At 42.9% G+C, this 21,827-nt stretch overlaps 1 protein-coding gene across 1 annotated transcript in view; it reads right to left on the reverse strand.

The window, feature by feature from the left end:
* The window catches only part of LOC126199531 (uncharacterized), a 240,416-nt gene extending 227,691 nt beyond the window's left edge, over positions 1 to 12,725 (reverse strand). Inside the window, exons 1-3 of the mRNA XM_049936451.1 lie at positions 12,704 to 12,725; positions 12,406 to 12,630; positions 7,165 to 7,352 (exon numbers count right to left, since the gene is read on the reverse strand). Coding sequence (XP_049792408.1) covers positions 7,165 to 7,352; positions 12,406 to 12,630; positions 12,704 to 12,725 — 435 coding nt within the window. The remainder of the gene's footprint in view (positions 1 to 7,164; positions 7,353 to 12,405; positions 12,631 to 12,703) is intronic.
* Positions 12,726 to 21,827: the final 9,102 nt, after the last annotated feature.

Below are 21,827 nucleotides of genomic sequence, written 5' to 3' on the forward strand. Positions count from 1 at the left end.
CTTATATCGTCAAAATCCCGACTGGTTGGAGGACCCTACCTATAATGCTAACGTTGTCAGTTGGGAAGAGATCCGGCAACCTTTCTGGCCCAAGTGGGGTTTCGCAAGCACGAATACAAGCCATAGAAACTCTCATGCTGTACGAAGTGGCATTACCTTGCTAAAATGTAAGCCCAGGAAGCTTTCCATGAAGGATAACAAAATGGGGCGAAGAACATCGTCGAAGAGCCGCTGTACACTGTTAGGGTGCTGCGGATGACATCGAAAGGGATCCTGCTATGAAAAGGAATGGCAGCCCAGACCATCATTCCTGGTTGTCGGGCCGTATGGTGGGCGATACGCGTGCATGTCCGAAGGAATATTGCATCGTAGACTTTGGAACAACACGGGCACAGCAATATCCTATTGTATCGTTTCGAAAGTGTGGATATTCTCGTGTAGTGGGGTACACTGGTTTTTCATAGCCATTCCCACCTCATTGATAGATCCCCTTAACCCCACAGTTATTCTTTCCAGACAGTAAATTATATGTGTACCAAGTTTGGTTGAGTTCGGCCCAGTGGTTTAGGAGGAGATGTGGAACATGCTTATATACTGTACGGGATATTCAAAAATAGTATCGAATACTTTGAGAGGTAGTACTCGTCAAAACCAGAAAAATAAGTCCAATAAACATGGATCCGAAAGTTTATACTTTCTTAGATAAGTCCAATAAACATGGGTCCGGAAATGCATACTTCCTGCGATAAACAGGTGTTGACAAAAGGCGTTCAACGTGCTGTCTATTCATGACAATGCACCCCTCTGCCCTCCGGCGTAAGGAATGACGCACCTTTTGAGGTATACCCGATTATTCTTGAACCTGCCGGCACGCATTGAATACTCCACCCTGTGGCGTCCGCACATCGTTGATTGGCGTGGGGTAGACCAATTCCTTCAACAGTCGCTATAACCGAACGTCTAGGGGAGTGAGGTCCGGCGAACGAGCAGGCCAAGGTGTGCCCCCCCCCCCCCCCCTCTCTCCCACGAACAATCTAGCGGGTCGTGATATTGTGACCCCCCCTCTCTCTTTGCTCCGTTTCTTTCGCTGATCTTTGCTCTTCTTTCTTCCTTCTTCGTACGGCGACTATATCTCAGGGTTTTCAATGCAGAAATATAGTGAGAAGGGGGCACATGTGTGTGGTGGTTCACGATATCGTAGTCCTGTGAGGGAGCGTCACTCGTGCCTCTGGTTGGAGAAGACTGAAGACCAAAGTACGAACATTTCTCAAAAGAAAAAAACAGGTATGTGCTCTATTTTCTTTCAAAACTATAAATAGTAGCGCAGCTAGTACTATCTATCGTTCTACTAAACTGAATGAGCGCGACACCACTGATGAAGTTTCAACATCGAAAGAAGTTTATTAACACCAATTAGCTGAAATTAAAAAAAAAACTCATCCAATCCAGAAGTCACTCACAGTTAGAGCAATTAGTTTCTGATGTGTGTTTAGTGGTCATTGATACTTACAAGGTCGTTTCAGTAATTCTATCACTGTCCGTTTATGAGTTGCTAAGCAACGTATCAACAAGCTGACTATACAATGATTAACATTTGTCGTATTCCGACAGTAAATCGCTTCTCGCCTGCTTTAAGCAACAAGACGTTACTATGCCGCTCGTATAAGTCTTTGATAGCTATTATCAAGCTAAAGTCCGTAAATTGCGGTTAATGTTACTGAGTCATCCACGCGACCATAACGTCCGATATCTAGTCGCGTATCTTAAACTCCGCGCCAATATTTGAGAATTCGTGCGCAATTTGTTTGCACCAAAGTCGGGCCGTGGTTCCTTAGAATAGTTTTTAAATCAACTGCGGGTTGTAAATTAACAATTCTATGCTCATTCATGAAAGTTAAAGAAGATCCGCACTCGACGACTACTTGAACGCGCACTCGAGCAACACGGAAGTTTTTGTTCTTACAAAGAGAAAACATATCATGCATAATGCAACAAGGTGATTTGCTATGTCAAAACATATTTATATCTATCTCATTAAAACTCATTACCTATTAAATGTTGTACATAATTAAATTCTTTACTCTGCAAATAATCAATAAAATGTATAAATGAATTACATGTATAAAAAATCTCAAGTTGACATGACATCATAGGTCACTACTTCTTTCTACTCCCCTACAATCAAGTGACGCAAAATATATCTGACTATATTGGACATACTCATGTAATGTTACAATATGTCTGTGTCAGATGCTCGCAGACATTGTGACGAAAGTGTAATGGTGCGCCATCATGCATGAACTACGTTTGTATTCGTTGCTGCAATTGCACAAGTTCCAGCAAGATAGGCAACACATTAATGAGAAATTCTAGATAATGTGCTTCAGTTACCCTTTGTGGTAGTACGTATGTCCCTGTTAATCTATCGCCATACTGCTACCCATACATTGATTGAGAATCGGTGTTGACGCTCGCTTTCCTGAATTGCTTGGGGATTTACAATTGCCCATATATGCTGGTAATGGAAATTCACAACACCATCTCTTGTGAACCGAGCATATTGGATGTGAACAGTGGAGCTGCGGCACACTTCTGCAACAGCCATTGACAGAACCGCCGTCTACCATGATGATCCTGTGGCCTTAGGGCCTGAACGCGCTGTATGATGAGGGGATACAGCAATTGTTAATGAAGTAACACCCCCCCCCCCCCCCCCACAGATAAGAGAGTGAGACAAGCCTTCTGTTGCTGCTGATCGTCGCACACTCATCTCAGGGGTTTCTTCCATCAAACTTAGCACACTTTCCTCCACGTCAGGTGAGCGGACTGTGCGGGGCCTTCTACTGTCAGCCTTCGGAGGTGCAAGGATACCTGTGTAGCTCAGACGCTGGAAAAGTCTGCCTAACAGCTTATCAGAGGGAACTCTCCGCTGTGGAAATTTTTCAGTGTAAATGGCACAGGCTCGCAGGCTACGTCACTTGCTAAACCAAAGCGGAATATCATATCCGCCATTTCACTTGTCTAGTATTAGGCTTCATTTGCCAATAAGTGGTGGAAGAGAAAAAAATTTAAATGTACTATACCAATTGTAGGTACAAACAGCGCAATAACTGTAAACATACACTGAAGAGCCAAAGAAACTGGTACGCCTTTCTAATACGGAGTAGGGCCCTGCTAGCACGCATAAGTGCCCCAACACGACGTGACATGGACTCGACTAATGTCTGAAGGGAATAGACACCATGAATCCGTAATAGTAAGAGGGGATAGAGATCTCTTCTGAATAGCACGTTACAAGGCATCCCAGATATGCTCAATAATGATCTGGGGAGTTTGGCCGCCAGCGGAAGTGTTTAAACTCAGAAGAGCGTTCCTGGAGCCACTCTGCAGCAGTTCTGGACGTGTGGGGTGTCTCATTGTCCTGCTGGTATTGTCACTTTGAACACTCCCCTGATGACATGTACGGTCCATCGATTCATGAAGTTGTCTCCATACCCGTACACCTCCATTTTCTCGATACAATTTGAAACGAAACTCGTCCGACCAGCCAACGTGTTTCCTGCCATCAACAGTTTAATGTCGGTGTTGACGAGCCCAGGCGTGGCGTAAAACTTCGTGTCGTGCTGTCATCAAGGGTACACGAGTGAGCCTTCGGCTCCGAAAGCCCAGATCGATGATGTTTCGTTGAATGGTTCGCACGCTGACACTTGTTAATGGCCCAGCATTGAAATCTGCAGCAATTTGCGGAAGAGTTGCACTTCTGTCAAGCTGAACGATTCTCTTCAGTCGTCGTTGGTCCCATTCTTGCAGGATCTTCTTCCGGCCGCAGCGATGTGAGAGATTTGTTGTTTTACCAGATTCCTGATATTCACGGTACACTCCTGAAACGGTTGTACGAGTAAATTCTCGCTTCTTCGCTACCTCGGAGATGTTGTGGCCCGTCGCTCTTGCACCGACTATAAGATCACCTTCAAATTCACTTAAATCTTGATAACCTACCATTGTAGCAGCAGGAACCGATCTTAAAGCTGCGACAGACACTTGTTGTCTTGTATCGTCCTTGTCGATCGCAACACCGTATTCTGCCTATTTACATATCTCTGTATGTGAATACGCATGCCCATACCAGCTTCTTTGGCACTTCAGTGTATAAGTGAATGCGCGTCTGGAAGAAGGTAAAACACTATGATACGTACAGTTGACAGTACTGTAAAATAAGGCACACAAACACGGTGAAAACTAACGTAGCCTACAACACGACCCGAACCACACGACTGACTGCAGATAACCCAATGGTAGGTGGAGTACTGTGACTAAGAAATCATAATAACCTGCCGACACATTTTATGGAGCGACTGTGCTAATATCCGCAACCAAGCGTTACGCAGCCCCTCCTATAAACACGCGTTTATCTCGGAAAGTATGTGTTTCCGGACCCATGTTCATTGCAATTTTTCTTTTTTCGGCGAATGCTACCACATCTCAAAGTATTCAACACTTTTTTTAATACTTATGTATACATACGAACATACACATGCACAACTGTTTTTATAATTTATATGGATTATTGTTAGTGGTTTGTTATGTTAATTGAAATGATGATAACGAATAAAATAATTCTTAAATCGAATCTCATGTCTGCACAACCCTCCTGCCCAAACCCCACTCCACCTAAATGCCACTCTACAGTCGTTGCACATATCGACTTATACGGCACGATTTATTCTACTTTGAGGCTACATAGTATGAGGTTTGAAGTTCATGAAATTGCGTTGCGTTGCGTTTTGCGTATGCTTTGCCATCTCTTACAGATATAGTTTTGTAAAGAAGTATCAGCTTAGACATTTATTCTGCGTAACTTCATAAATAATTAATTATACAACAGAAAGAGAATGACCGCTGCTCTTTGGGTCTCTTGAATCAGGTCAAAAGTAGGACAGTGCATTACATTACTTGGCATGCGTCAGGAATATTGTTGCAACGGCTGCTACCTACCGCGTCCTTTGTCCAGCTCCGGGTCTGTCATCAAAAATTATTCCTTCGCTCGGCCGAGCTGGGCGCATCTCACATTCCGTGTACTTCAAAGTTAGCATTCCCTCCCAGCTTATCCAATCGCGTCATAGCGAATGCTATGGATGCCAGTTTGTCGATCTCTTCATGCCTCATATTGCTGCTTATTTTAAAATGAATGTGAGCACGTTGAGCATGTAAGTAACCGCCGGCGTAACGATATGAGTCCGGTCACCTTCTTGAACACCGTCTGGCTAGCAGGGAACCTAGCGACACTTGCGTTCCATGGAATCCCCGTTTCCATACATCATTAGAGCGCGTAAGCACTGCAGTAAGTACGTCTGAAAAGTCTGCGCTCAGAATACCGGTTTGGAGGGTCTTAGTGCTCGGTTCCTATCTGAGCTAGGAACATGGGACACAAAGTTTTTAATTTAGCCAGGACCAGCGGCCATTGGTATAGCAATTCGAAATTATGTCTTACTGTAGCTATGTTGCAGTACGTTAAGCAAGGTATGAATTACGAACCGGGCCTGGGGCCAGGCGAATTATGTAAATCGACTAACTCCTTTTGTAAAAGATTTTAAATGAGCTAAAAGTAATGTTCAGATAATAACACCATTTGTATGTGGACAGTTCGGGTTTCACGTGCAAAAACAGTCGTCTTTAAACAGCTCCCAACTGGAGCGAGATTGACGGTTCACCATCGGTGTATCAGACCTTGGTCTCACTTTCAACCGTTTGAAAAAAATCTTGCTTTGTTTAGATTTTACGAGCAAAAAACACGTTTTTCCGGGAGGTTTTTGAAGCGCGCCACTTCCATAATTTAAACCTGTACGTATCAGTTCAAACTTTACAAAAAAGGTAGATAAAAGCATGAAGCCCAAACGAAAATTTTTATCTAATATCCTTTATCTGTTTTCGAGGTAAGACGGTTTAACATTTTTCTGGGAGGTTTTTAAAGGCCACCACTTCTGTCATTTTAACTTGTACGAAGGTAGATAGAGGGATAAAGTCAAAACAATACTTTCATTCAATAGGCTTTAGACGTTTCCAGGATACGATGTTTTAAAGTCGAGCCAAATGTAGCGCATAAAAATTCAGTCTTACTATAAAACTGAAAACTGTCTTTCCAAACTCTAATTTTATTCGAATTTTACGTGCAAAAAACACGTTTTTGTGAGGGTTTTTTTTTACGAGCGTCACTTCTGTGTTTCAGATATGTACAAATAAGTTAAGATTTTGTTAGGAGGTAGGCAGATAGAGGCAGATACATGTAATTAATGATCGTCCTATTGTTTTATGAAAGTTTTATCGGTTGCCACCATATAAGCAACATGGACTGGGTCAGTCGTTGCCCGAGTCAACAGAAATCTGAGTCGATTGCCAAGCTATGGCGATCTGACGTCAAAATTGTGGTAGAGTAAAAGTTGGGAAACAGAGTGAAAAATGCTCCTATTGTAGCACAAAAAAGGAAACCATGTCTTGGGCAGAGTTGGGAGACATTTTCAAATCAAAACATCTTGACATTCGCTCTTTTTCAAGAGTTGTCCCTACTTCGCCAGCTCAGTGAGCTCTCTTAAATCCACCCCCTGTCACATGTATGGTGAGGGTGTAAGTATAAATAGACACAAATCCATGAGCTTATAGGGAGTGGGAAGCATCTACAATAGGAAGCATCCGAGAGCGGGTGTGCATCTGTATTAGGAAGTATCCCAGAATGGGGATGGAGGCATCCTAAACTTTAATAAGACGCTGCGTCATGTTGCACGACATGATCAATGCCATGATGGATGGCATGGTAGCATGTGCCATGTTATACGACATGACATATGTATCATGCTACTTTACTTGACACGACGCATTATATGGCGTGACATTGGTACGAATACAAACAAGTAAAAAAGTGAGAATATGTCAAAATTTCGTGATTTAAATGTCTTTGAAGCTGCCAGATAAGTCGAAAAGCTAGTTCCCTTCTTTTACATCCCTAACTCTACGCAGGACATATTAGCCTTTTTTGTGTTACGATAGGAAAAATTTTCATTGTGTTTACTCTATGCATGTCTACAGGAGTTAGTTTGATTTGTAATTTGGTTTCCTAGTGGAGCAATATGTATAAATAATAATGCAAGGTGCTGAGAGGTGAGTACTCACATCGGATAGGCTGCCTTCCACCATTCTGTGAGCGTGCATCAGGCTGTCGATCTCATCGTTGTCGACGCGATAGTCGATAAGCGCCAGACAGTACCTGCCATTTGCCGCTAGGCATTGGTCGAAGTCGCCCAGCTGGTTCACGTTGCCATTCAGAAGTCCCGACGGCAACCGCGCTGTCGCGTCCAACACTGCAACGGTTCATTACTTATATATATACTGTACACAATTTGCACTAGTCGTTTCATAATCATAGAAAATAATACGTATCACTCATTTAACAACATGTCTACTGATTAGTAAAATCGGTAATGAAACTAACTTTTATTTAAACCTTTAGTGAGTGTGTCGCATATATTCGTTCATGGATTGCTCGTTCTCTGTGGATTCGAGAGATTCATTCGTCAGCAGCATTCTGTGGCTTATAGCTAATGGGAACGAGTTTCAGGAACGCAGGTGTTATAATGGTATAGTTAATGCTTCCTCCACTAGATGGTACATATCTCCAGCCGAGATAATGTTTTCTCAGGCAGTTATAATTTTTTCATTGTTTATAATAGTAAGGATTTAAGTTATGGTAGTTCTTATCCTGATAAAAAAACTAACTTCTCCAATTGTCTTGGACTTCTCTAACGATTTGATCTGTAACGTTTGTTGTGTTTACCTTGCCAACTGGTACACTTGTCTAGATCTGGTTAACAAACTAATAAGAAACGACACCGAGGTTTTCGACACATTGCTGCAAAATAGAAGGTCTTAGTGAAACAAACAAATGTTGACGAAAGGCAAGGACAAGAGACACGTCTTGGTGGTCAGCGTCAGCACGTTCCGTCGTTCCGTGACGATACATTTCAAGAAGTACACTCCTGGAAATGGAAAAAAGAACACATTGACACCGGTGTGTCAGACCCACCATACTTGCTCCGGACACTGCGGGAGGGCTGTACAAGCAATGATCACACGCACGGCACAGCGGACACACCAGGAACCGCGGTGTTGGCCGTCGAATGGCGCTAGCTGCGCAGCATTTGTGCACCGCCGCCGTCAGTGTCAGCCAGTTTGCCGTGGCATACGGAGCTCCATCGCAGTCTTTAACACTGGTAGCATGCCGCGACAGCGTGGACGTGAACCGTATGTGCAGTTGACGGACTTTGAGCGAGGGCGTATAGTGGGCATGCGGGAGGCCGGGTGGACGTACCGCCGAATTGCTCAACACGTGGGGCGTGAGGTCTCCACAGTACATCGATGTTGTCGCCAGTGGTCGGCGGAAGGTGCACGTGCCCGTCGACTTGGGACCGGACCGCAGCGACGCACGGATGCACGCCAAGACCGTAGGATCCTACGCAGTGCCGTAGGGGACCGCACCGCCACTTCCCAGCAAATTAGGGACACTGTTGCTCCTGGGGTATCGGCGAGGACCATTCGCAACCGTCTCCATGAAGCTGGGCTACGGTCCCGCACACCGTTAGGCCGTCTTCCGCTCACGCCCCAACATCGTGCAGCCCGCCTCCAGTGGTGTCGCGACAGGCGTCAATGGAGGGACGAATGGAGACGTGTCGTCTTCAGCGATGAGAGTCGCTTCTGCCTTGGTGCCAATGATGGTCGTATGCGTGTTTGGCGCCGTGCAGGTGAGCGCCACAATCAGGACTGCATACGACCGAGGCACACAGGGCCAACACCCGGCATCATGTTGTGGGGAGCGATCTCCTACACTGGCCGTACACCACTGGTGATCGTCGAGGGGACACTGAATAGTGCACGGTACATCCAAACCGTCATCGAACCCATCGTTCTACCATTCCTAGACCGGCAAGGGAACTTGCTGTTCCAACAGGACAATGCACGTCCGCATGTATCCCGTGCCACCCAACGTGCTCTAGAAGGTGTAAGTCAACTACCCTGGCCAGCAAGATCTCCGCATCTGTCCCCCATTGAGCATGTTTCGGACTGGATGAAGCGTCGTCTCACGCGGTCTGCACGTCCAGCACGAACGCTGGTCCAACTGAGGCGCCAGGTGGAAATGGCATGGCAAGCCGTTCCACAGGACTACATCCAGCATCTCTACGATCGTCTCCATGGGAGAATAGCACCCTGCATTGCTGCGAAAGGTGGATATACACTGTACTAGTGCCGACATTGTGCATGCTCTGTTGCCTGTGTCTATGTGCCTGTGGTTCTGTCAGTGTGATCATGTGATGTATCTGACCCCAGGAATGTGTCAATAAAGTTTCCCCTTCCTGGGACAATGAATTCACGGTGTTCTTATTTCAATTTCCAGGAGTGTACATTGAAAGAACGGTTAGTGCAAAAGTCAAGTGTTATCACGGATTACAAGAATATGGGAGGCGTGGATAGGAGCGGTTCCCAGTCGCAAAGTTAACGAATGATAAGGAGCAGAGCGAAAAGGATCTACATGTTTATTAGATGATGCATGCCCCAGTACATACGTCCCACAAAAAAAGAAAAAAAAAACGGTGGTGAAAACAGCAGATTGGAATTCATAATTATTCTCGGGGAATAGCTGGCCGTATAGTCTCCAGCAAAGATGGTAACACTAAGAATGCAATGGGAACTCCACTGTTGAACACAGAGGAGAGAGCGTATAGGTGGAAAGAGTGCGTTAAAGGCCTCTATGAGGTGGAAGATTTGTCTGATGTGAAAGAAGAAGAAACAGGAGTCGATTTGTCGATTTAGAAGAGATAGGGGATCAATATTAGTATCACAATTTAAGAGAGCTTTGGAGGACTTAAGATAAAATAAGACAAAAGGGGTAGATAGCATTCCATCAGAATTTCTAAAATCATTGTGTTCGATGAGTCGGTAACCATGCCGTAAAATGAAACTTCTTGGATTGGTTTATGCATTCTGACACGGAGTGTGGTGCGAGAATATTTTTAACAATCGCTGTAATTTTGGTCCTGGCTGTAGACTACTTTCGGGCTACTTTGGAGTCAGGACACATTGCAGCATTCAGTTGTACGGTACAGTCAAGAAAACTGAAGGATTGATGATGCTTGACAACTTTATAAACTGTTGTTAGTTCTGCAGCAGCAACTGTCAATTCTTCCTGGGTATGTTCTTTAATCATGAATGTCAATGCTACTGCGAATCTATCTGCATGTTTTTTCGTAGAAATGTGATGCCTCACACCCGCCTTACTTCCATGAGTTACTGAGATGAAACAGTTACAAATCTCACAAAACGCTTCCTGATCCGTACATCCTTTCTTGACAAAAGACCACTCTTTTGTACAATCAACCAAAAAGTGACACTTTCTCTCTCCATCCTTAGGCATTTTTGTAAACTATGATAAGTTTATTAGAAGATGAACAGTCGAGAATAACACTTTAGTCATCGAAGTCACGTCACTATACACTTCACGTCCTATATATCCGCAGTAAGTACTTCAAACGTTATTAACTTGCGCTCGTTGTTCGTATTGCGTTTAGAAAGAATCATCTTATCATATCGCTGTTCATATGGAAACTGTCCGATTCTTCAGCGTAGCGTTGCTATAATAGTTCCAGCCCCGCATTACTGGAGAAGGCCGGTATTTTCTCGAATAATGACGCTAGATCAAGAAGGTGCTTGCATCGTCAATTCAGGATACGCAACATGAAACGTTATCTGTGCGACGACCTTATCAACATAAACTGCATTTACATGTTGTGCAAACAAACGGCGTTGCGTCAGTACGGGAGCCAAGCTCGCAACAGTATTTTCCAAAAATGGGAACAAAATTGGGTCACGTCGGGACGAGAAGGTCCATAACGCTGACGGTCCCGATATACCAGAATGGATGGCAATCCTAGTTACACAGTTACCAATATTTGTTACTGAGCCCCAATGCTGCATACCGTACTATCGAAAAGCTAAAACACCATGTATGTGTTTCGTTCTTTTACTGTCGTAGTGATTTTGCTTATGGACAGAATTAGAAGCCTAGACATGTAGATTACAATAACAGTATATGGAGAACTACTTGGATGTTTCTTATGTGACTTCTGCAACCATTTGCATGTAAGTTAAAACTCTCTTCTTTCAAGTGTACTTTTATAAACATGGTACTAATAATTCTGTTACATTAACAGTTTCTTCACTCACTTCTTGGTAGAAGAACATAGTTCTGAGGGGTGTGCAAAGCACATAGTTATAAGTACGAAATAACACTGTTGGTATAATTGAAGTCTTTATTCAAAAGTAATCATCAGAGGTCTGAACGAAACTATTCCACTGTTTCCCGAGCCGAAGGATTCCTGTCCCCAGAATTCCTGTGGCTGAGACGTGAGCCAGTCCTCCATTGTCTTCTTCAGTTCTTTGTCCGAGCTAAAGCGCTTTTCTTTGAGATGCTTTTTTAGTGGACCGAAGACAGGCTAGTCTCAGGGCGACATGTGCGGGCTGTAGGGCGAATGCCTAAGCTGCTCTCGCTTGAATTCGGCCGTTACACGTTGTGTGACCTCCGACGCGCGTTACCTTGGAGCAGAATCACACCCTCCGTGAGCAGTCCAGGCCGTTTGCTCTTCACGGACTTCCGTAGGCTACGGAGAGTCCCAAAGTACACGTCACTGTTAAAGGTTTTTTCGTACTCCAGGAATTCGATGAGTATCGGACCTCTGACAGCGAGGCGTAACCTTGCCTGCTGAGGGCACAGCTTTCAAACTTTTAGGTGGAGGTGACGACGCATGCATCCATTGCATAGATGTCTCACTACGATATCCCAAAGCGGCAAATTTCAGCTTGTTTGGTTGTTATTACTTTTCGTACCTTTTCATTTGAACACTCCTTACATAAATGTGAAACACAATATTTTGTGCGTTCTGCAGATTCCTGTAGAGCATACACAATATTGTGCTTTTCATTTATAATCAGTGTATTTATGGTCGAGTATAGCTAAGGGCGTGACCAGTTTAAACAGCAATAAATGTATAAAGATGAAGTGATAGAAAAGATTTTTGTTTACTTGACTGAAATCCGTAATTAAAAAGAAAACAACGCATACAGGACAAAGACCATGAGATTTTCTGTCACTTTACTAATACAGCAGGTAAATATGTCATAATTAGTAATTAACTGGGTAATAAATATGGGTCGTTACAATTATAAACTCATTGTACAACAAAGAAGAAACGAGATCTCAGAACTTAACTGAAAAATGTAGAATAGGGAATACAAGGAAATCCAAGGCTTCCACAACACTTTTAACTCTATATACTAAGGCTCAGTTACTAGTATAGCCACACTTACTCTTGAGCGCTGGAATGTGCAGCTTCAGTGCTGACTCCATCAAATGAGCAGTGTCGTTTCCACACTCTTCATTGCCAACCACTTTCAGGGATTCGTACAGAGGAGACAATGCAGACAGGGCTGACCCCACGAGTGTCCTTGTCTCCTCAGTGCCAGATCTGACGGCGGGACAATAATCGCTTCCATTACTCGAGTCGCACACGTTGCTCCTGTCGAGTTCTGAAACTGTACAAGAAAAGCTAAATTTAAATCAAGACTTCGTAGAAGTTTGAAAGGATGAATACTCTGCATCAAGTACCAAACAGTTCAGATTCTTCCATTTTAGCTGAAAATGCACATGACTATAGGTTACATGCTTTTACATCGTCGCTCGAATAGCAGAAAATCGCCCAGTGCATTACTGGCCCCCATCAAGAGTGCGACAGGATGCCCTGTAAACACGCAGCAAAATACTCGACACGAGGTGGTTGTACCAGGCTATGGAAGAAGTAGATGTGCGAAAGGAAATAAGTGTGTGGGTTAAGCGGTGCCAGTGTAATATGAAGAGAGCTGAATATAAAGTGGAGAATATTTAGTCCGATTGTTTTACTGTTTTTAGTGTTCCATAGCTCAATCAGGGGAAACGGAATTCTTTATAGGATCATTTTGTTGTCCGCCTCTCTGTCTGACTGACTGTTAAAAACCCTTTTCCTCAGGAACAGATGGATGCATCAAGTTGAAATTCATGTGACACACGAAGGTCTACAATCTGTTTGCAGTGCAAGAAATTGAAGCTGCTAAGTCAATGCAGTCAAAAGATACGACCATGTATGTCACATTCTTTGATACTAGAGAACTCACTCATCAAAACCTATAGGGTACTTCCCGTTGACGTAGAATCATGAAATTTGACAAGAAGCCAAGTTTCACAGTAAAACCAAAGGAAAAAATCCGAAAATTATTTATCTGTCATATAAAACGAAAATTTTTGTCATTTCTAATCAGATTGTCTGTCTAAATGTAAGCGTAGGCTTCCGCGGCTATTGTCACTGTCAATAAAATTCTTCTGGGTTGTTGACCGCGTTATCAATATATAAAATTGTCCAACGTTTCGGCCAATGTTGCAAGTGGCCTACCTATGAGCTGAGAATTTCGTCTGGTAAGCTCCCTTTCCGTAAGGAAATGGTAGATGTACTAAGTTGAAATTTAGGTCACTTACTAAGGTCTCTGGTCCCCTAGCGGTAGAATAAACGTTGGCTTCTAAGTGAATCCAGTAAAAAGATACGACCATTTATGTCACATAATTTGATACTCGCAAACTCACTCATCAAAACCTAATAGTACCTAGAATCTTGAAATTTGGTAAGAAGCAAGGTTTCACTGTACAAGTAAAGGAAAAAACCCTAAAACTGCGAATTAGTTATTATATCCACGAAATAAATTATCATCTGTCTGTCTGTGCATCTGTCTGTCTGTGTGTCTGTTTGTCCGTCCGTTTGTTAAACCCCCCCCCCCCCCCCCTCGCGCCACTCAGAAACCGGCAGATGTATCAAGATGAAATTTAAGTCAGCTTCTGAGAGTACTAATCCCAAGGCGAATGGAATACTTCAGCGTGTCAAATTACATAGGTCTCATCAGATCTTGTACAGATCGCAGACATGAGGGTTGAGTGTATAGTCGGTAACGTGCACGGCATCCTTATATTAGATAGCAGATGCTCCCCCATCTCCCCCCCCCCCACCCGACGCCCCCCCCCCCAAGCTCCCCCCCCCCCCCCCCAACCCACACACACGGGACACTCGATTTTCGAGGTTATGCAAGCACTGGGTATTTTCGGTGGTATCGTATCAAGGTTGTCTCGATCTAGGGAAGAACCGCCACCGCCGGAGCTTACTGTTGCTGGCAGCAAAGTGTTGACCATAGAGGACTGATTATCGAGGATTATAACAGCGGACAGAGAGGACAGAGCAGCAAGTTATTCGCCAATCCAAAATTGGACGGCAACAAGCGGTGAAGAGCCTTATCATGCATAACAACCTCCTCGCTACGGACTAAGGAAGTCACATAACTACACATACACAATCTGATTAAATATAAGTATCCGCAAAGCTATAAGTGTACATTAATATGAGATGTCTCCACCCTTTGCCTTTATGACTATTTGAACTCTGCTTGGGACGCTTTTCATGAGCTGTCTCAATATCTTTGCTGGAATGGCAGCTCATTCTTTCTCAAGAGCCGGATCAAGTGAAGGTAGCGATGCTGGACGCTAGGGTCTGGAGAGAAGTCGACATTTTAGCTCATCCCAAAAGTATCAGGTCGGGACTTTGGGCAAACCAGTTCATTCCAGGTTTATTATTGTCCACAGGCCATTGCTTGACAGTTGCTGCTTTACGACAAGATGCAAAGTCATGGTGATGCAAGCAGTCACTGTCTTCGAACTGTTCCTCTGCTGTAGGCAGTACACGACGCTGAAAAACCTGTTCAAATTCTTCCACATTTAGTGTTTCTTTAAGCGCAATGAGGGGACCAAGCCCCAGTCACAAAAACATCCCCAATAGTATAACTCCACCACCTCTGTACTTCACCGCTGATGTTCGCGTGATTGCAAATAACGTCCATTCGTCAAACAAAAACCTTTCCATCAGACTGCCACACTTTTCCCTGTCATCCACTGTTCAGTGACGTCGCTCTTTATATCACCTCAAGCGTCGTGTGGCACTCACTAAAGACATGTAAAATGTATGAGCAGCTGCTCGACCATCGTACCCTATTCTTTTTAACTCCCTACATACAGTCATTGTGCTAGCTGGACTGCTGGAAGGACTTTGGAACTCGTGGATGATTCCTTTTATTAATTTGGCTCTTTGGCTCTGAGCACTATGGGACTCAACTTCTGAGGTCATTAGTCCCCTAGAACTTAGAACTAGTTAAACCTAACTAAGCTAAGGACATCACACATCCACGCCCGAGGCAGGATTCGAACCTGCGACCGTAGCGGTCTTGCGGTTCCAGACTGCAGCGCCTAGAACCGCACGGCCCCTTCGGCCGGCTTTTGTTAATTCCACGCGATTTTCTACAAAGATCCTCCGCAATGCTCGATGGTCCCTGTCCATCAGTACATTAGGTCTGTCTGGTCGTAGGTTAGTCGTGGTTCTTACTTCGCATTTCCACTTAACAGTCACATCATCATCAGTCGACATGGGGAGTTTTATAAGGGTTCAAATGTTCATGATAGTATACTTTTATGGCTGGATACGTGTACGTCGAGAAATATAAAGGGTGATGCAACCCGCTTGTCAACACGGTATGTCAGTGCAACACCTCCAGTGCATAAGTGATCAAAATCCTAAACACGTCTGGGAAGCCACTGAACGAGATGTGCAACCTTTACAGCGCTCTGATTGTGGGGCTATGGCTGTCTGGTGAAGGATGAGCACAGGTTCCCAACCCTTCTGATGTCTCGTGGAATCAAAGTCATGATGTATCGCTGTTCTCATCAGTATCTACAAGCTACCAGGTCGACGTCTCTAATTCAGTTATTCAGTGTTATAGCTCGTAGTTATGCTGAGATTAGCGTATATGCTGTAAAGTCACCACTGTGCGATAAAAGCGCGGTAAAAGATCGACTGTATTAGTGAGTTGCGGTAGACGTTGGTACATAACAATAGCAGAGTACGAAAACGTCGAAATCACATGAGAAGATTCAGTCAACTGGTGGAGTATTCTCGCGTAAGGAATGTTTACACAAGAAGAAACGGGACCCCTAATATACCTGCCACTCTCTCTCACCAGCTAAAAATACAGAATACCATTGTACTACCATGTGTGAAATCGTTTGCAAAATAGGCTAGCCCGTTATAGAATCACACTGTCTGATCATACACAGTCATCTCAAAAATACGTCACTCCATTATGGAGTCGGACTTTCCAATCGTGTGCAATTGTGTGCAAAGTACGCAAACCCAGTTATAGAAGGCAATTGTCCGATCAATTACAATCGTTGGCAAAAGACACAAATTTGAATACAGTGAACAGACACGGACAGTACATAATTTTGTGAAAGAAATCTATTGGGCACGAGAGAGATTTGATCTCGGACCTCCCCCTTTTCAAAATGGTTCAAATGGCTCTGAGCACTATGGGACTTAACATCTGTGGTCATCAGTCCCCGAGAACTTAGAACTACTTAAACCTAACTAACCTAAGGACATCACACACATCCATGCCCGAGGCAGGATTCGAACCTGCGACCGTAGCAGTCGCGCGGTTCCGGACTGAGCGCCTAGATCCCCCTTTGCAGTCCAACACTTTGACCATCTAACCATGTCACCGCAGCTATTCACATTCGCTCGTTGTTGCACATCTTGAGCTTGAACCGTTCACTGTTTTGAGTTTTCTTCTTCTTTTCACAGTTCAGTGTTCGTGCTTGATCTGTGTACAGTTTTTGACGGGCTGTCCACTGGCCCATCTTATCACTAAATCTGAAGAGGCTGCGATGGGGAGTTTCCCCTGTAAGAATGAGCTGTAGCTAATCTCCCGGAAACTAACTGAACCACTCTGCATTCATTGTCATTTACTCAACTAGTCCTATGAAACTTCTTGTAAATTAGTAACAGCTGTTTTCCTTACTTTAAACACAGTTAACTGAATTTTTAACTATGTACCGATACCAAAATAGGCTACTCTATCTGCTGAAAACTATCAGGAGATATAATAGTGGATATTAATATTTGGTGTGTCCACCCATCGCCTTTATGACAGCTTGAACTCTGCTGTGGGCACTTTCAACGATGTGTCTAAATCACTTTAAGAAATAACGGCTCATTCTTCCGGAAGAGCCGAAATCAAAGAAGCTAGTTATGATGGACGCTGGTGTCAGGAGAATAATCCACGTTCTATGTTATCCCAAAGGTTCAGGTAGGGACTTCGGGCATTGAAGTCCATTACAGGAATGTTACTGTCCACAAGCAATTGCCTGGCAGGTAGTTTTATGATGGGGTCCATTCTCATGCTACTGCAAACAATCTTCGTCTCCGACCTATTTCTCTATTGTACTCAGTACATAATGCTGTAAAATGAGTTCAGATCCTCCCATATATAGCGTTTTCTTGAGCCCTTTTTACACGATCGACTTTCTTGTCTCGACTAACTTCTTGACACAAGTGAGTCTACTGTACCGCCCCTGGCATTTTACATATTGCCCTTTGCCTCCAGTTGTTATTTCCGGTTACACGTCAGCAGTAAAACTGAGCTCATTGCGTGAGCTATCTGTTGTGGAGGCTGACTCCTGAACGGTTAAAGTAAGATTACGAGGAGCTTCACTTTTTACGATAAATTCTCCATATATAGTAGGCATTGAAGTCCATTACAGGAATGTTACTGTCCATAAGCAATTGCCTGGCAGGTAGTTTTATGATGGGGTCCATTCTCATGCTACTGCAAACAATCTTCGTCTCCGACCTATTTCTCTATTGTACTCAGTACATAATGCTGTAAAATGAGTTCAGATCCTTCCATATATAGCGTTTTCTTGAGCCCTTTTTACACGATCGACTTTCTTGTCTCGACTAACTTCTTGACACAAGTGAGTCTACTGTACCGCCCCTGGCATTTTACATATTGCGCTTTGCTTCCAGTTGTTATTTCCGGTTACACGTCAGCGGTAAAACTGAGCTCATTGCGTGAGCTATCTGTTGTGGAGGTTGACTCCTGAACGGTTAAAGTAAGATTACGAGGAGCTTCACTTTTTACGATAAATTCTCCATATATAGTAGGCGGTAGCGTTCTCGCTTCCCGCGCCCGGGTTCCCGGGTTCGATTCCCGGCGGGTTCAGGGATTTTCTCTGCCTCGTGATGACTGGGTGTTGTGTGATGTCCTTAGATTAGTTAGGTTTAAGTAGTTCTAAGTTCTATGGGACTGATGACCATAGATGTTAAGTCCCATAGTGCTCAGAGCCATTTGAACCATATAATAGGCAATGTCATCATCGCCCAGCCCAAACTACAAACGACAAAAACTTGAAATTTGGTGAAGGTGTGGATCTTATACCGTAGGCGTCTTTTAAGAAAGTATTTGTCAAATTTCCAACCTAAGTGTGTGAAATGGGGGATGAGATTTTTGTGGAAATACGTTATTATGAAAGAATTTTTAAAGTTACATCTATGAAAATTTAAATTTGGATTTCAGTTACAAATAAAAAAATACATGTTTCTCTCTTTTTGGAAATTCAACACCAATTGCGGTGAAAAGGATGACGAAAGTTTTTATGGAAATATTTCGTTGTGCAAGCATTTTCGGAGCTAAATCTATGAAAATTTGTATTTGGCTTCTATGTTATAAATAAAACGTACTCATGTCGCTGTTTTTGGAAATTCGACGACTAAGGGGGTGAAATGTTTTATGAAAGCATTTGTTGCGGAGGCATTTTTAAAGTTACATCTTTGAAAATTGGCGATTGGCTTCTCAGCTGAAGGCGAAAAAATACGTGCTTCACTGTTCGAAATCCAACCTGTAATGGGGTGAAATAGGGTCAAACTGATTCACTGACTCATCATCGTTCAGCCAAAACCGCTAAGGGTAGAAAACTGAAGCTTGGAGAGGCTGTGAATATTATAATATAGGCATCGTTTAAGAACGGATTATCCTAAATTCCACTCCTAAGGGGGTTAAATAGGGGATGAGAGGCTCTTTTGAAGTACGTCGGTATTAATGGAATTTCGAAGCTAGAACAAAGAAATTGGTTTCTCGGTTAGAAAACACGCGTTTCAGCCATTTTGGAAATTCGACCGCTAAGGGGGTAAAATAACAGGTGAAGCTTTTTTTTAAAAATAAATATTACTAAAGAACTACTAAAGGATATTTAAGCCTGCATCTATGACAACTGATATTTAACTTCTCGGTTAGAAATAAAAAAATACGTGTTTCACTGTTTATGGAAATTCAAACACTAAGGAAGTGAAATAAGGGATGAAAATTGTTAAGAAAATTATTTCGTCACATTAAAAAAATTTTAAAGTCAAATTTATGAAAATTAGTATTCCACTTCTCTGTTAGATATAAAGAAATACTTGGTAGGTTATGAAAATTGGTATGGAAATATCTGCACAAGAACGCAAAAGGCATGATTAAAAACACTTTGGACTGCAGCTACCAGAATCACTTTTTGTCAGAAGTACATTAGCAAGGAGGCATGCTCATATGGCCTTAATTAGTGTGAACAGCTTATAAGGGGCTGCAATTTATGAACCACATAAAAATTCGATTAAATAAAAACAAAAACAAAAAATCTCTGCAGTGTTTACATCTACGCGAGCGAAGCAGCGGGCACTAAGTTAGTCGAAATATAACAACAAAATGTAGGAACAAGCAATTATAATAGACTTTATTAATGACCAAAGCAGAATTCAGAAAGGATGTTCTTGTGAAAGTTCGTGTGGCAATTTCTCTAAGCTCCTGAGAAATGAATTAATATGAATAGCGTCGTCCACACATTCTAAACATATAAAAATAGATGCACCCATTGTGCCTTCGTGAATGACGAGATCACCCAGGAAATGCCCTCCGGACTGGATCCTTCCGACGATTGTTGCAGGATATTTGCTTCCAGATATTTCACGCCATACACGTGAACGGTCATCTGTTCGATGGGGCATAAAACGTGATTCATCTGAAAAGGCCACTTCGCCACGCATCTCTACAGTAGTCGTTCACCCCAGTCATCATCTATAGCCCGTGGTGCAGCACTTTGCCTCGGCGCGAGTTTTGGTGATTTAACCATGGCGGCACGTGAACAGTTTACGAATTTAACCGTTTCGAAAATGCTTTCACCCTTGTTCGAAAGCTATTGATCATGCTCGTTTGGACGGCAGATAAATTGCTCCGTTTCTGCGTTACGACAACGGTTGGACTGTTTTCCGCGTCCCCCACGACACGGTTTATAGAGCCCTCCACGGATAGTGCTGCCACCTGACGTCTATGCGTGGTTGTTGCATGTTGGTGTCGAACATTGGCTGTGATCACATTAATGTGACTGAACTGTAAAATCTTGTCGTGGATAGCCTATACAACTAGGCAATGTTGCAGCATCTTCTGGCGTCCAGCTTTGATTGACTTCCTCCAGGGAGTGACAAAACTTTTGACGTGAAAATGTACCAAGCGATTCTAACAAAGGATACATATTAGGAGTGGGTCTTCAATAATCGCATCATACATCAGTAGATCAGTAGCATCCGTCTTCTGGATTCCGGATGAACAAATATCTATGCTTCAATGGCTAAATGGTGGGATTCAGATTTTTTGTTTTTACAAATTTTTTAATTATTTTATTTTATTTTTAGATATTTTCTATAGATTGGTCCCCTTAAATAACTTACTGGTTAGTTATACTAACATATCTGAAATTAAGTTAAAATACTATGTGCTATTTCGTTCCAATTCATGTGCAACGTTTGGTCTGTCCTTGTATATAACAGACTAAAAGAAAACAGCAGATAAATAATTACCCCTAGAGTATTTACGATCTACATTCGGATTTGCCCCTGTGCCCGGTAAAAATGGTGCCACGATCGTATAGTAAGAGGACAAAGAAATTGTTCTCGGTCTTGTATTGCAAGAAAAACTATGTTATTCGCTACAGGAATCAGAAACAATATTGCAACATTATATAGTTATAAAAAGGTTTGACAGAGTTTTATCGTTTAAGTAAGCCCCCCCCCCCCACCCTCCACCCCTGTTCTGATACATCTAAATACAGAGGGTGATCAAATGTTACCCTGACCAACACGTTCTGAAGCGCTCTCATCCATTGAATAAAAGTAGTCATGGGGTGCTATCGCACGCCAGTTACTACGATTGATGAAATGTGTCAAATCACCTGCAAATCTAATCATTTATTGTTTCTACTATTCTGTACACGTACAGTAAATCAAATTTCATTACTAGCCACCCTTCTTTGCGTTACATTTTAACAGCCAGAGATAGACAACAGCTTTGAAAGCAGCTCTGAAAATCGGTTGTAATATGGCAATAATTATGTAGAAGTAATATGTAGAAAAAAAATAGTACAAATTAACATTGCAGTAATAAAACCAGTTAATGAGGTTTTGTGTTTAGGTAAGATGGATGTACAGCAAAAGAAATAAACAGTAGAGTTCAAAGGGACTGCAGCACTCTGTGTTGAACTGAACATGGGTTTCAAAACGAAACATTCGATATGTCTGGGTTAGGAAAGTTTGCAGCCAGTATGTCTTACCTGCTTTGAGTTGTAGCTATATTCCAAGCTGCCAGTTGTTCAGTGAGGTATGGAGAAACGCATATTGAGAATTACTATGGAGACAGGGAAACAAACTAATGTACCATGCGACAGATTGAAGATGATAGGGATAACGATGAATGTGATGAATATGAAATTAATCTTCACAGGACAAATGGTTCAAATGGCT

This window comes from Schistocerca nitens, chromosome 8, assembly GCF_023898315.1.
Source record: "Schistocerca nitens isolate TAMUIC-IGC-003100 chromosome 8, iqSchNite1.1, whole genome shotgun sequence".
NCBI lineage: Eukaryota > Metazoa > Arthropoda > Insecta > Orthoptera > Acrididae > Schistocerca > Schistocerca nitens.